The sequence below is a fragment of the Camelus dromedarius genome, chromosome 2, assembly GCF_036321535.1.
Source record: "Camelus dromedarius isolate mCamDro1 chromosome 2, mCamDro1.pat, whole genome shotgun sequence".
Classification (NCBI taxonomy): Eukaryota; Metazoa; Chordata; class Mammalia; order Artiodactyla; family Camelidae; genus Camelus; species Camelus dromedarius.
The window spans coordinates 50,397,481-50,410,784 of NC_087437.1; the positions used below are offsets into that span (position 1 = coordinate 50,397,481).

At 33.1% G+C, this 13,304-nt stretch overlaps 1 protein-coding gene across 9 annotated transcripts in view; it reads left to right on the forward strand.

Annotated features, from left to right (window-relative positions):
• Positions 1 to 13,304, forward strand: part of ATP11B (ATPase phospholipid transporting 11B (putative)) — a 103,397-nt gene that overhangs the window by 52,724 nt on the left and 37,369 nt on the right. For all 9 annotated transcript variants that reach the window (XR_004136799.2, XM_031451904.2, XM_031451894.2 and 6 more), the window contains 8 exons: positions 1,925 to 2,167; positions 2,755 to 2,930; positions 3,666 to 3,734; positions 5,079 to 5,152; positions 5,226 to 5,329; positions 8,149 to 8,330; positions 9,549 to 9,752; positions 12,632 to 12,785. Coding sequence is in view for 8 of the 9 variants with exons in the window: in XM_031451904.2 (XP_031307764.2) it covers positions 1,925 to 2,167; positions 2,755 to 2,930; positions 3,666 to 3,734; positions 5,079 to 5,152; positions 5,226 to 5,329; positions 8,149 to 8,330; positions 9,549 to 9,752; positions 12,632 to 12,785 (1,206 nt within the window). In the remaining variant the exon portion in view is untranslated. The remainder of the gene's footprint in view (positions 1 to 1,924; positions 2,168 to 2,754; positions 2,931 to 3,665; positions 3,735 to 5,078; positions 5,153 to 5,225; positions 5,330 to 8,148; positions 8,331 to 9,548; positions 9,753 to 12,631; positions 12,786 to 13,304) is intronic.

Genomic DNA, 13,304 nt, shown 5'->3' on the forward strand with positions numbered 1-13,304 from the left:
ACATATGTACAATATAGTGATTCAGTTTTCAAAGGTTATACTCCATTTATAGTTATTATAAAATATTGGCTATATTCTCCGTGTTGTACAATATATCCTTATAGCTTATTTTATACCTAATAATTTGCACTTATTAATCCCCTACTTCTATATGACCCCTCATTCACAACCACCAGTTTGTTCTCTGTATCTGAGTCTACTTCTTTTTTGTTATATTTACTAGTTTGTTGTGTTTTTTAGATCCCGCATATAAGTGATACTATACAGTATTTGTTTTCCTCAGTCTGATTTATTTTGCTTAACATAATGCCCTCCAAGTTCATTGATGTTGCTGCAGATGGCAAAATTTCATTCTCTTAATGGCTTAGTGGTATTCCACTGTGTGTATACACCATATCTTCTTTATCCATGCATCTGTTGATGGACACTTAGGTTGCTGTCATATCGTAGTAATTGTAAATAATGCTACTATGAACATTAGCATGTGTCCTTGCAAATCAGTTTTTTTAGGGTTTTTTGTTTGTTTGTTTGTTTTTTGTATATATACCCAGGAGTGGAATTGCTGGGTCATATGGTAGTTCTATTTTTAGTTTTTTGAGAAAACTCCACTGTTTTCCATAGTGGCTGCACCAGTTCACATCCCCATGAGCAGTGTACGAGGGCTGTCTTTTCTCCACATCTTTGCCAGTGTTTGTTATTTGTATTCTTTTTGATGATAGCTGCTGACCGTGTGAGGGTTTTTTTCCCAACATTAACTTTACCTCCCTTTTTGTATATTGATCTTTTGTTTTTGCAATCTTGCTGAACTCATTTATTAGTTCTATTAGTTTTTTGATGTATTCATTCAAATTTGCTATAAAAAAGGAAATAGATTAGTTTTTATCTTTTTCCCAATGTGAATACCTTTTATTTCTTTTTTCTTGCCTAACTACCTTGGCTAGAATATTCAGTAGAATGTTAAATAAAAGTGACAAGAGCGGACATTTTTGTCTTATTCTTGAACTTAAGGGGAAAGCATTCAGTTTTTCTGCATTAAGGTATGATCCTTGCTATAGGTTTTTTATAGATACATTTTATCAGATTGAGTACCCTCCTGTCCCTAATTTGTTGAGTGCTTTTACATGAAAGGGTATTGAATTTTGCCATATGCTTTTTCTGCATCTATGGAGATGATCATTTTATTAATAGAATAAAGGACAAGTATTGTTCTGTTATAATGGTGGGTTTCATTGATTTGATTTTTGTATTTAACTAATCTTGTATTCCAGGGTTAAATCCCACATGTCATGATGTGTAATCCTTTTTATATCTTTTTGGATTTGTTCTGTTTGTATTTTCATAAAAGATACTGACTGTGGGGTTTTTTTTTCCCCTTATGATATCTGCTTCCCTTTGTAAATGACTTCTTTCTCAGATCATTATTGCAATAATCAAATCCTTACTATAATCCTAGTTACATGAAGATTTGACTATTTTATCTTTCTCTTTGAGGACCTATCTTATTTTAGGGTTATTTTCCTAAAATTAGCCTCGAAGAATAATTAAAATTAATTATTTCATATTTTAGCTTATTAAGCATCCCTTCTACCCTTGTTCAAAGTTCATTCTTAGTCCTACTATTTAAAAATGCCTTATCCAGAGGGTAGAAAAGAAGTACTAATGCCACAATATCAGTCAACTCTGTAGATGAACGTGAACTTAAAGATTCCACAAACTTCAAAGTGTATATAGATTTAGAATATTTTGTCACCCTGTTTGTTTCCATGGCATCTATAATTATTTGATTGTGCTTGTTTTATAAGACTCAGCATCACTGTATCAATGTTAATAGGTAAAGGACTTCAGGAGACAGAGGACGAAGTTTTTTTGTTTAACATAAGACCCTGAATACAAAGGTTTGTTTTCTTTTGTTTTGTATCTCTAGGTGGAGTACGTGTTTACAGATAAAACTGGTACATTGACAGAAAATGAGATGCAGTTTCGAGAATGTTCAATTAATGGTGTAAAATACCAAGAAATCAATGGTAGACTTGTATCTGAAGGACCAACACCAGACTCTTCAGAAGGAAACTTACCTTATCTTAGTAGTTTTTCTCGTCTTAACAACTTATCCCATCTTGCAACTAGCTCCTCTTTTAGAACCAGTCCTGAAAATGAAACTGAACTAGTAAGTAATTTTTAAATTAATAAATAGGAGTTTCCTTTGAAATAGTAACTCTTTGGTAGTTGGTGATTTGTAGAAGAAAAAGTTTAAGTGTTAGTAGGCAAGGAATATACATTTGAAATATTTATCCTTTGATTCAGCACTGAGAATTTGTAGTTATCACTTCGTATGTATCTACTTTAGTTCTCTGGGTTTTTTCATGGGATTAAGGAAAGCCCTTTCTGCCTTGAAGTAAAGAAGATTTTACTAAGGAATAGAGCTTAAATTTATTTAATACCTTTTGAGATCTCAATTCTTCCATAAAAGAGTTTCCATCTTTACTGGCAATTTGGTTATGCCTCCTAAAAAAATACTCACTTTGAAGGGTCATAAGCAAATGTGACATTTTACTCTTTAGAAGTAATATGTCATCTTCTGAGGTGCAGCCAGCTATTATTTATGCAATTTAAGATTGTAGCAGTCTTATTCTACATCTTAGTTTACCAAATTATTAACTGTATTTATTGACTTTTTTAGAATTTTGTTTTTGGTTTCTTAAATGTTATTTGGTATTGGTATTTTTATTACGAGTATTAATTATGTTTCTACAGATTAAAGAACATGACCTCTTCTTTAAAGCAGTCAGTCTCTGTCACACTGTGCAGATTAGCAATGTTCAGACTGATGGCATTGGCGATGGTCCCTGGCAATCCAACCTTGCACCTTCCCAGTTGGAATACTATGCATCTTCACCAGATGAAAAAGCTCTAGTGGAAGCTGCTGCAAGGTAGTTTGAGTCTAACTTTTAAATCTTCAGAAAAATACTTTTAAATAAAAAATGTGAAAATACTAGAAAATAATTTTAAATTATCAGACAAAATTCATAACACATTAAGGTATTTTATATGTGAATTTGAAATGTGTCATTAATTTTGTTGTTAAACTTGCATTAAGTCATATTTTGAAGCGATCTCTTTAAAAATCTGGTTAGTACAAAATAAGAATAATATAATTTGCGAGAAATACTTGTGTATGTATTGTTTTAGACCTACTCTGATCTTTCAAGTTCTCTCTCTCTTTTTTTTTTTTTTTTTTTTTTTTTTTTTTTTGAGAATAGAAAAGTTTATGCTGCCATAGACAATAGCGGGCCACACAGGCAAGAGGTGCCTGTGTGAGCCCTGAGGGTTGGTTGTTGGGGTCTTTTGTAAGGTAGGATCACAAGGTGCCTGATCTTGTACACAAGTCTCTAATTGGCTGTGGGTGAGGTGAGGAGTTTAGAGTCTGTGAAGGGCAGTGGTTGGGCTGAGACAAACCAGCCTGAGCTATTGTGAGATTAGGCATTACCTAGGGCTATTAGTTTGTTAGGGCGAACCCCAGTAATGGTTCTTAAAAATAATGCTATATTCAAAGGAAATACTTTAAAATACATCTTAAACTTATATTTTACATATTTTTATTCAAGCTAAGTTATATTGTGAAACATCCTTTAAATCGTAATACTTCTTCTTTTTTTGATCCCTAGATTTGGCATTGTATTTATTGGCAGTTCTGAAGAAACTATGGAAGTTAAGACACTTGGAAAACTGGAACGGTAATTTTTTTCTTTATTGTAATTTTCTATATATTCATTATTTACTATAGATCAAGAATCAGTAAAGCATACCCACAAGCCAAATCTGGCTTACAGTCTGTTTTTGTAGAGCCTACAAACTACATTACATTTTTAAAGTGTTTTCCCCCACCAAATGCAACAGAGACCATCTGTGGCCTTCAAAGCTTAAAATAGTTACTATCTAGCCCCTTTAAAAAAAGTTTACTGATCCTTGCTCTAGAATGATGTCAATATAATATTGTATCTCATCAGAGTAATAACAATATTATGCTCTGAGTCTTTCGTCTGCATTTTAGATGTTTCTCGAATTTATTGATGTGTTTATTTTTACCACTCTTGGAGTTATAAGTTTCATAAGTTTCTACTCACTAAAAAACTTCCTTGGGGGAGAGTATAGCTCAAGTGCTAGAGCACACACTTAACGTGCATGAGGTCTTTCCTGTAATTTTATCTTTTAGCCTTTAAAGAACTTCTCTCTTATTTCCAGTATTTCCACTGTGATAAACTAGTCCATTGTTATTATTCGTACCTTTCATGGTTTTATCAATTCTGACCACATCTCAGCTACATCTGTGCTTTTCCAAACTATGATTTTCTGAACTAATAGTGCCCAATCTTTGGCTTCTTTTATCTTGGAGCCTGCATAGCTCATTTTATCTACTTATAAGCCATCATTCTACTCAGTGTTTTTCTTTGAGATGTACAAAACATGCCTTATGTACATGGTTGTATAAATTCATCCAGAAGACTTTTCAAGCCGTACCTAACCCATCTACACAGTCTTTTACAGCCCTTTAGAGAGGCATTTGTTCCCCCTACGTGCCCAGTCCTAGGTTCAGAATCACTGCTATAATGAGCCTCTGTTACTAATTTGTTTGTATTTCTCAAGTATGTTTGGGCAGAAAAAAGGGTTGAGAATCAGTCACCTTTTTTAGTGAGGACAACATGGAGCTGGACTGATCTGGATTCCAATCCTTGTGCTGCCACTCACAAGCTTATTTGACTTTAGGCAAATTAGTATATCTTTCTGAGTTTAGCAGTCCTTATCTGTAAAATGGTAGAAGACCTACTGCGTTTGGTTTTCACGGATATTGACATAAGGTGTGTAAAGTACATACGGTATTTGGTGAGAACTTAATAAATGTCAGTTCCTTCTTTTTCTATCTTGTATTTTTATTAAAGACTCATAATCCATCATCTTGAGAAACGTAGTTGAGATTAATTTCTTGTTCTGAATTAACCATTTTATCTATAGGGATTCTTTCCAAATACTCACTTATTCAAAAAGTAAAGATTTTGCCTTTCTTATTTTTTCTCCCTTAGGTACAAACTGCTTCATGTTCTGGAATTTGATTCAGATCGTAGAAGAATGAGTGTAATTGTTCAGGCACCTTCAGGTAACCAATCTAAACTTTTATGAATTTTTTTGTATCTAATTTTAAGAGCTTAATAACTCATTTTTCTTTTTAGGTGAGAAGCTTTTATTTGTTAAAGGAGCTGAATCATCGATTCTCCCTGAATGTATAGGTGGAGAAATAGAAAAAACCAGAATTCATGTAGATGAATTTGCTTTGGTGAGTGCAAATTCTCTTACTTAAAAAACTCTCAGAAAGATTTGGGATTTCATTTTTTCATTAACGTTTTATCAAAAATTATAGAAATTCTACAGTTCTATTACATTATGTGTTGGCTCCTCATTGTTTGGTTAAAAATTGATTTTTAACCTGCTAAAATATGTCTTCTCTTTGAACCCATTACAGTCAGAGCCCTTACGACTGCAAGGACCAGTCCCAATTGCTATATTAAAAAGGGAGATTTACAAAAATCCCACAGACATAGAGAAACTAGAACACCCATTCATTGCTGGTGGGACTATAAATGCTACAGCCACTTTAGAAAATAGTTTGACAGTTTCTCATAGAACATAGAGTAATACAGAGTTACTATATGACCCAGTAGTTTCACTCCTAAGTACACACCTGAGAGTTGAAAACATATGTCCATACAAAAACTTGTGGCCAGATGTTCTTAGCAGCATTATTCCTAATAGCCAAAAAGTGGAAACACCCAAATGTTCATCAACTGATGAATGGATTTAACAGTCTTATAGCTATATAGTGGAATGTTATTTGGCCATTAAAAGAAATGAAGTATTGATATATGTTGCATCATAGGTGAACCTTGGAAAGATTGCTAAGTGAAAGAAGCTAGTCACAAAAGGCCATTATTTCCATTTGTATGAAATACCCAGAAGAAGCAAATTCATAGGGCCAGAAAGCAGATTAGTGGTTGCCAGGAGCTGGAGGAAGGGGTCAAAGGGAAGTGTATGCTAATAGATATGGGATTCCTTTAGCAAGTGATGAAAATGTCTGGAATTATATAGGAATAATGACTGCACAACTTTTGAGTACACTGAAAACCACTAAATATATACTCTTAAAAGGAGTGAATTTTATGATATATGAATTATGTCCTTTTTTTTAAAGTAGAAATCCGATTTATTTATTTATTTATTTTTAACTTTTTTTTTGATTTATAATCATTTTACAATGTTGTGTCAAATTCCAGTGTAGAGCACAATTTTTCAATTATACATGAACATACATATATTCATTGTCACATTCCTTTCTCTGTGAGCTACCATAAGATCTTGTATGTATTTCCCTGTGCTATACAGTATAATCTTCTTTATTCTACAGTTTTGAAATCCCAGTCTATCTCTTCCCACCCCCCACCCTCTTGGCAACCACAAGTCTGTATTCTATGTCTATGAGTCTATTTCTGTTCTGTATTTATGCTTTGTTTGTTTGTTTGTTTTTAGATTCCACATATGAGCGATCTCATATGGTATTTTTCTTTCTCTTTCTGGCTTACTTCACTTAGAATGACATTCTCCAGGAGCATCCATGTTGCTGCAAATGGTGTTATGTTGTCAGTTTTTATGGCTGAGTAGTATTCCATTGTATAAATATACCACACCTTCTTTATCCAGTCACCTGTTGATGGACATTTAGGCTGTTTCCATGTCTTGGCTATTATAAATAATGCTGCTATGAACATTGGGGTGCAGGTGTCATCCTGAAGTAGACTTACTATATGACCCAGGAATCCCACTCCTAGGCTTATATCCAGAATTATGTCCTTCTTAATGAAAGAATATAGAAGAATCTGGTAATCTCACAAAAACAAAATGCCACAGTTTATGTGAAGAGGAAAATTATTAAGCAGTTCTCTCAGTCTTAGGGCTTCATAATCTCTCATTTCTGAATTTCTGAAATGTATGCTCCATACTTACCACTGCTCACCTGCCTCCTTTACTTATGGTTTCTTTTCTCCCATTACTTGTCTCTTAATTGTTTATGGTCTATATCATTTTAGTATCCGGAAGAAAGCTGACATGTAGTTGTCACTCAGTAATTGTTTGTTGTAGAATGAATTGATTAATTTCATACATTAATAACTCTCATGGTCCTTTAACTATTTATTTAAGAAAAATAGGTGTTCGTAAGTTGGATCACTTGTAAATAAAGGAATGCCAGTACTTAGAAATCTTCTAAATAGTGTCATACAGTATTTTAAAACCTACCCTTTCCAAGTTCTGTTATTAGAACATTTATTTTAGGTTTTTCTGAGGAAAATGTGTTTTAGGGAAAAGAACTTTCATAAGCTTTCAGATTTGGATGTCAACTTTCAGATATTCACACCATAAGGAAAATTTGCACCCAGTAGAATCAGATAATCAAGTATGTATTCCTAAGTTTTGTGTAATTCCAGTTCACTAGTAAAGATGTTATAATATAATTTAAAATCATTCATTCAGTGACTTTAGAAAGTATTGTTGATAATGTCCACCTTACAGGCTTCTTTATTTAAATTGTGAATTTGTCGTACCATAAACCCTCAGGATATTATAGTCCCCTTTGCTTAAAAAAATTCTTACAAAGTAGATAAAAATGAGCTTGCAGTGATTAAAACAGGAGAGTAGAACCTGGGGCTGCCTATCTCTTGGCAATCCTGAAGGTACCACTGTGGAACTTTCTGGCTTTCCAGGTAGAACAGTTTTAAAATCACAGATAGATTGTCTTTATGATCCTGTCTAGGCGCTAATATTCTACAATTCAGAAATCTTAATTATTTTGAGCAACTTTTTAAGAACTCATCAGAAATTGGAAGAGCTATGATATGTGACCCATAACTTAGATGACTAGGGTTTTATGATGGTTTATGTATTTCCTATCACTAGATAATAGTACTTTTTTTCAATTGACTTTTGGTAATAGGGTCCTCAGTTTGTTTCAGTGACTTCCTGGTTCCCCGTTAGTAAGTTTTGTTCAATTTTTGTCTTTAATTTAGTAAGTTTTGTTCAATTTTTGTCTTTAATTTTTCTTTTCAGAAAGGGCTAAGAACTCTATGTATGGCCTATAGACAGTTTACATCTAAAGAGTATGAGGAAATAGATAGACGCCTGTTTGAAGCCAGGACTGCCTTGCAGCAGCGGGAAGAGAAATTGGCAGATGTCTTCCAGTTCATAGAGAAAGACCTGATATTACTGGGAGCTACTGCAGTAGAAGACAAGTAAGTACCAGATAAGCAGGCAATGTCATTTTTTTCTCATAAGAATTTTTCTAGCTAGGTGTTTTGAATTTGACAGATTCCATTTATTAACATTTTATAATGACAACATATTTAAAATAAAAATAGAGTTAAATCCTTAATTTTTCCCAGTCCATATATACAATTTTTATTCTAGCCAGACATCTGAAATTGTTGAAAGAATCCAGCTGTGTATAGTTGTGCTCCTCAGTGTGCTGTACAGAGACTTGAAACACCTGCCTAGTCCTCACTCACCTCCTACCACTGCCCACTTCCTCTTTACATTTTCAGCAGTGCCAAACTGTCTATAGTGCCCCTCTGAACAACAACTATAGTTAAAACTATTGTATTTTGTGCCTTTGTTCTCTGGCAAAGCTGTGCCTTCTGCCTGGATCATTCTTCCCTTATCCATTTGTGAATACCTATTCATAAAATTTACTCCATATAGTACCCCTATTTCAGGAAGACCTTTCCTAGCCCATAATAGATTAAAAATTCTCTTCATTGTTAAGTCTGTGTTGTAAGTAGTTCTGTTCTTGTCCTTTTAACAGTATAATTATTTATTTAAAGACTTTTTTCCTCTGTTAGCCTGTGAATTTCTTGAGGTCTGTTTATTCTTTGCCTTTGTTCCCCAGCATCACTCCCAATGTGTGTTTCATAGTTTCTTGAACTAAATTGAATTCTACAAATTAAGCCTATTGTTATATTTTTCTCTATCCCCTGGATCTAAGGGTGCTTGCATTTTACAAAATCTAGGACAACTTTTCAGTTGTCCTCATGAGGTTTCTGACTCAACTGAGGTTTTATAGTTCTTTATTGTCCATGGTCTGATTTTTGAACTACTGAGATGAGAGATTTTCTTATCAGAAAAAAAAAAAAAAGAGAAATCTTCTAATTTGAAACTTAAGACTTTCTACTAAAATAAGAGTTTGTAAAGACTATATAGTTAGTTGGTTCTATAAAAATCAACTTTGAAGATACACTCTTAAAATCTGAAGTTGTACATTTTATGTTAGTCAATCACCAATCTGGTTATTCCTATTTCTTCCCTAATGGGGAAAAAAATTTTCAGTTATATTATTGTACTATAATATTCCCAAGTTAAGGAGTCCAGAACTCCTTACTTACTTGTACTATGTGCTTTATACTTAAAATGCAGTCAAAAAAGTATTCTCTACTACTAATTTTGTTTATTTTCAGACTACAAGATAAAGTTCGAGAAACGATTGAAGCATTGAGAATGGCTGGTATCAAAGTATGGGTACTTACTGGAGATAAACATGAGACAGCTGTTAGTGTGAGTTTATCATGTGGACATTTTCACAGAACCATGAACATCCTTGAACTTATAAACCAGAAATCAGACAGTGAATGTGCTGAACAATTGAGACAGCTTGCCAGAAGGTAAGAATAATTATCCAGATCATGGAGTTCAGGGGGCGGCAAGCTATGGCCCATGGTCCCAAATATGGCCCACTGCCCTTTGTTTACAGCCTATGAGCTTAAAATAATTTTTACACTTTTTGATGAATGAAAAAGAATTCAAAGAAGAGTAATATTTTGTGATGTGAAATTTATATGAAATTCAAAGTTCAATGCCTGTAAACAAAGTTTTATTGGAACAAAGCCACATTTGTTTATATATCATCAGGGAAGGCTTTTGCACTATAACAGCACAGTTGAGTAATTGCAACAGAGACCTTATGAACACTTTTATTATTTCTCACTGCTGCTTGATACATTACAAATTACAGCGACACAGTTATAACTTGTTTTGAGTGCCACACATATTGCCATATGACTGACATTTTAGGATATTTTTATTACCAGTATTTACTTATCATGTGCAAGCATGAAAAGAAAAATGGACTTTTAATGTCATGTTCTTGAGGCACAGTGGAGTGTTGATTATTTTATTATCAAATTAGATGGCAAAGCATTTTGTTTATTATTCAGTGATAATATGCTTTAATATGCTACCTCTTTGAAAGACAATCAAAAATGAAATATAAAGTCTCATTACAGATCAGCATTAACAGATGGTCATTTGCAATTGATTTTGATGATAAGGAAGAGAAATTAACTTTAAACCCCAGTTAATCAAAATGTTCTTCCCTCTACATAAAAAAGATTTCTGTTTTCATTAGTAGATTTCTATTATTTTAAAAACTTATACTTATTCTTACTATATTTTTTACTTGAAAAAGTTTGTTTCCTCTTTTATAGTGTAAGTGCCTACCTAATACCCTCAATTTTAGCCTCTTAGCTCTCAAAACTTGAAATATTTACTTCTGACACTTTACTGAAAACATGTGCCAACCCCTGATACAGTTCACATGGCCGAACTGGGAAATTAATCTACATTTTACTGTTCAAAGAAAATTTCATAAGCATTTATTATCTTAATTCTCTTTTTCTCTGAATCTTCTTTTTATAGGGAGAGCAGTCTTATCTAGGAGCCCCCCATTTAACAGAGTCTAATTTTTCACAGTAAATTAGGAGTGCTTCAATGTAAGCATCAGGGTTGCTTGTATGTAGGCACCTTAGATGTCCTGTAGGTTCCTGTCTTTGCAGTCTTATGACATTAACGCAGAAAAAAACCCAAAAAGACAATACCAGAGTTCTCAATGTACATTCAGAGCTTTATTTACATTTATTATGCAGGCATTGATGTGGTGTTAAACTCTGGATTTCATCAAAGAAAAACTTATTTGAAGAATGTCTTAAAGAGACATTACAACTCTGAGAGGAGTATTTGCTTGAGTTCATAAAGGTGATTTATCTAGATTATTATACTACAGTTTTGGAGCAGTGTCATCACTGTTGTGGCTACTTAAAATTTTAAGTATGATAATGTCAGGAACTCCCTAAAACATAGGCATTAATTGCTGAGAATTATTTACTTTATATGTGCCTTTTAAAATACTATTCCTGATTATAAAAATAATGTTCATTTAAAAATACTGACAGTTATAAAGAAGATATGATGCTTAATGATATAATACAACCATCTAAAGATAATTATTATTTATGTATATTTTTTAATTGAAGTGTAGTCAGTTTACAATGTGTCCATTTCTGGTGTACAGCACAGTACTTCGGTCATATAGAAACATACATATAAAAAAAAGAAACATACATATATTCATTTTCATATTCTTTTTCACCATAAGTTACTAAAAGATATTGAATATAATTCCTGTGCTATACAGTATAAACTTGTATATCTATTTTATGTATATTTACATATTTTAGAATTTTTTTTAATCTTCTGTATGTGTGCTTTTAGTGAGTGTTAAGATCATGGATATTGTTCATTTCTCTTTTTGTGCAAAAGCTGTATTATAAATTGAGGGTTGTATCTTAAAATGAATTTTAGGCTTGCTATGTGAAATTTATATTATATTTTAGAGATACCATCTTTTTGGTGGAATGTGTTTTCTGAGTTATACACGTAAGTCAATTGGATTCTTATTTACAGACTTTTCAGGAAGTTATCTAGTCTAAAAATCTTGGGTAGAGGAAAGAATTCCTTACCTTTGAAAGCTTAGTATGTATATCCATTCCTCCACAAGCATTATTAATTGTCACCTATCTAGGCATTCAGAACGGAGTCATATGAAATGTATTGTTTACTCTCAGAATACTTACAGTGTGTAGGAAAAATAGAAGTAAATATATTGTATAGACTTCTCACAACTGAGGCAAGAACAGAGGGCTGTCAGTGGATAGAAGAAGGAAGCTTAGCCTACACAGCTAAGCTCTACCTCTATGGAAGAATTCATGACTGTTGTCTCCTGAGATGAAATGTGAACTGGTCAGAGAGTAACACCAAGAAGCAAAGGGAACAGTGTATGCAAATTCCCAGAGCTGAGAAAAAGACTCATTTGATGACTTGATAGTAGTTAAGTATAACTAGAGAATGGATAGATGGGAACAGGTGTGGGAAGTATTGAGACATGAAGCTACAGAGATGAGCAGTTGCTACCTAGTAGGTGCTAGAACTGTGAGGTGTTTTTCCATATTTCATAACTATCTAAATACCAGTTCATTGCAAAATTGATTATCATCTGTTTTACTCATCATACTAGTCTCAGTTCTGCTTAATCTTAACTTTCAGGTAATACAACTTAGTTCTTCCTTGAGATACTAGTTTTGTAACAGTGAAGTCTGTGAGTGAATGAATGGTCCATCTTTCAGTAAGAATCTTTTGTTTACTAAATGAGTGTAAATAATATGGCTTCAAAGTATCTTATAGAAAATATAATTATTTTCCTTTTTAGAATTACAGAGGATCATGTGATTCAGCATGGTCTGGTGGTAGATGGGACCAGTCTGTCTCTTGCACTCAGGGAGCATGAAAAACTATTCATGGAAGTTTGCAGAAACTGTTCAGCTGTACTGTGCTGTCGTATGGCACCACTGCAGAAAGCAAAGGTATGTTTATGCTATAAAAAGTCCCATAAAGATATTTAGATCTAAAAGTATTCTTTAAGGTTAATGCCTTATCTGATTCCATTTGGTGGTATGCAATATATGAATCTGACTCGAAGGCAGTAATTCATATTACGAATTTTAACCCTTGTACATTAGGCCTTTGGAAATTTCAGAGTGAATATTGAAGTTTCAACTATTCATAATGACCTAGAAATAAGTCACTGTGGCTAAAAATGTCCATGTGATGGGTAGCAGTGATTTTCCTGAGACACAAAATTGAATTGTGATAACCAAAGTTTTGCAAGTTAGTTACTTAACTAGTGAGGGAGCCTGTAAGACTTAAGTTCTTCTGCATCTTCAGGTGGTTCTGTTGATCTTTACTTATTCTTGCATTCTCATGAAGTGATAATTCTTTGTTAAAAATGGCTATTAAGTGATAAGTAGAGCTTCAGTAAAAAGTTGTAAAACCAGTTAACTTGTGATATGAAGCTGCATATAGAAAATATTTTAATTTCATCT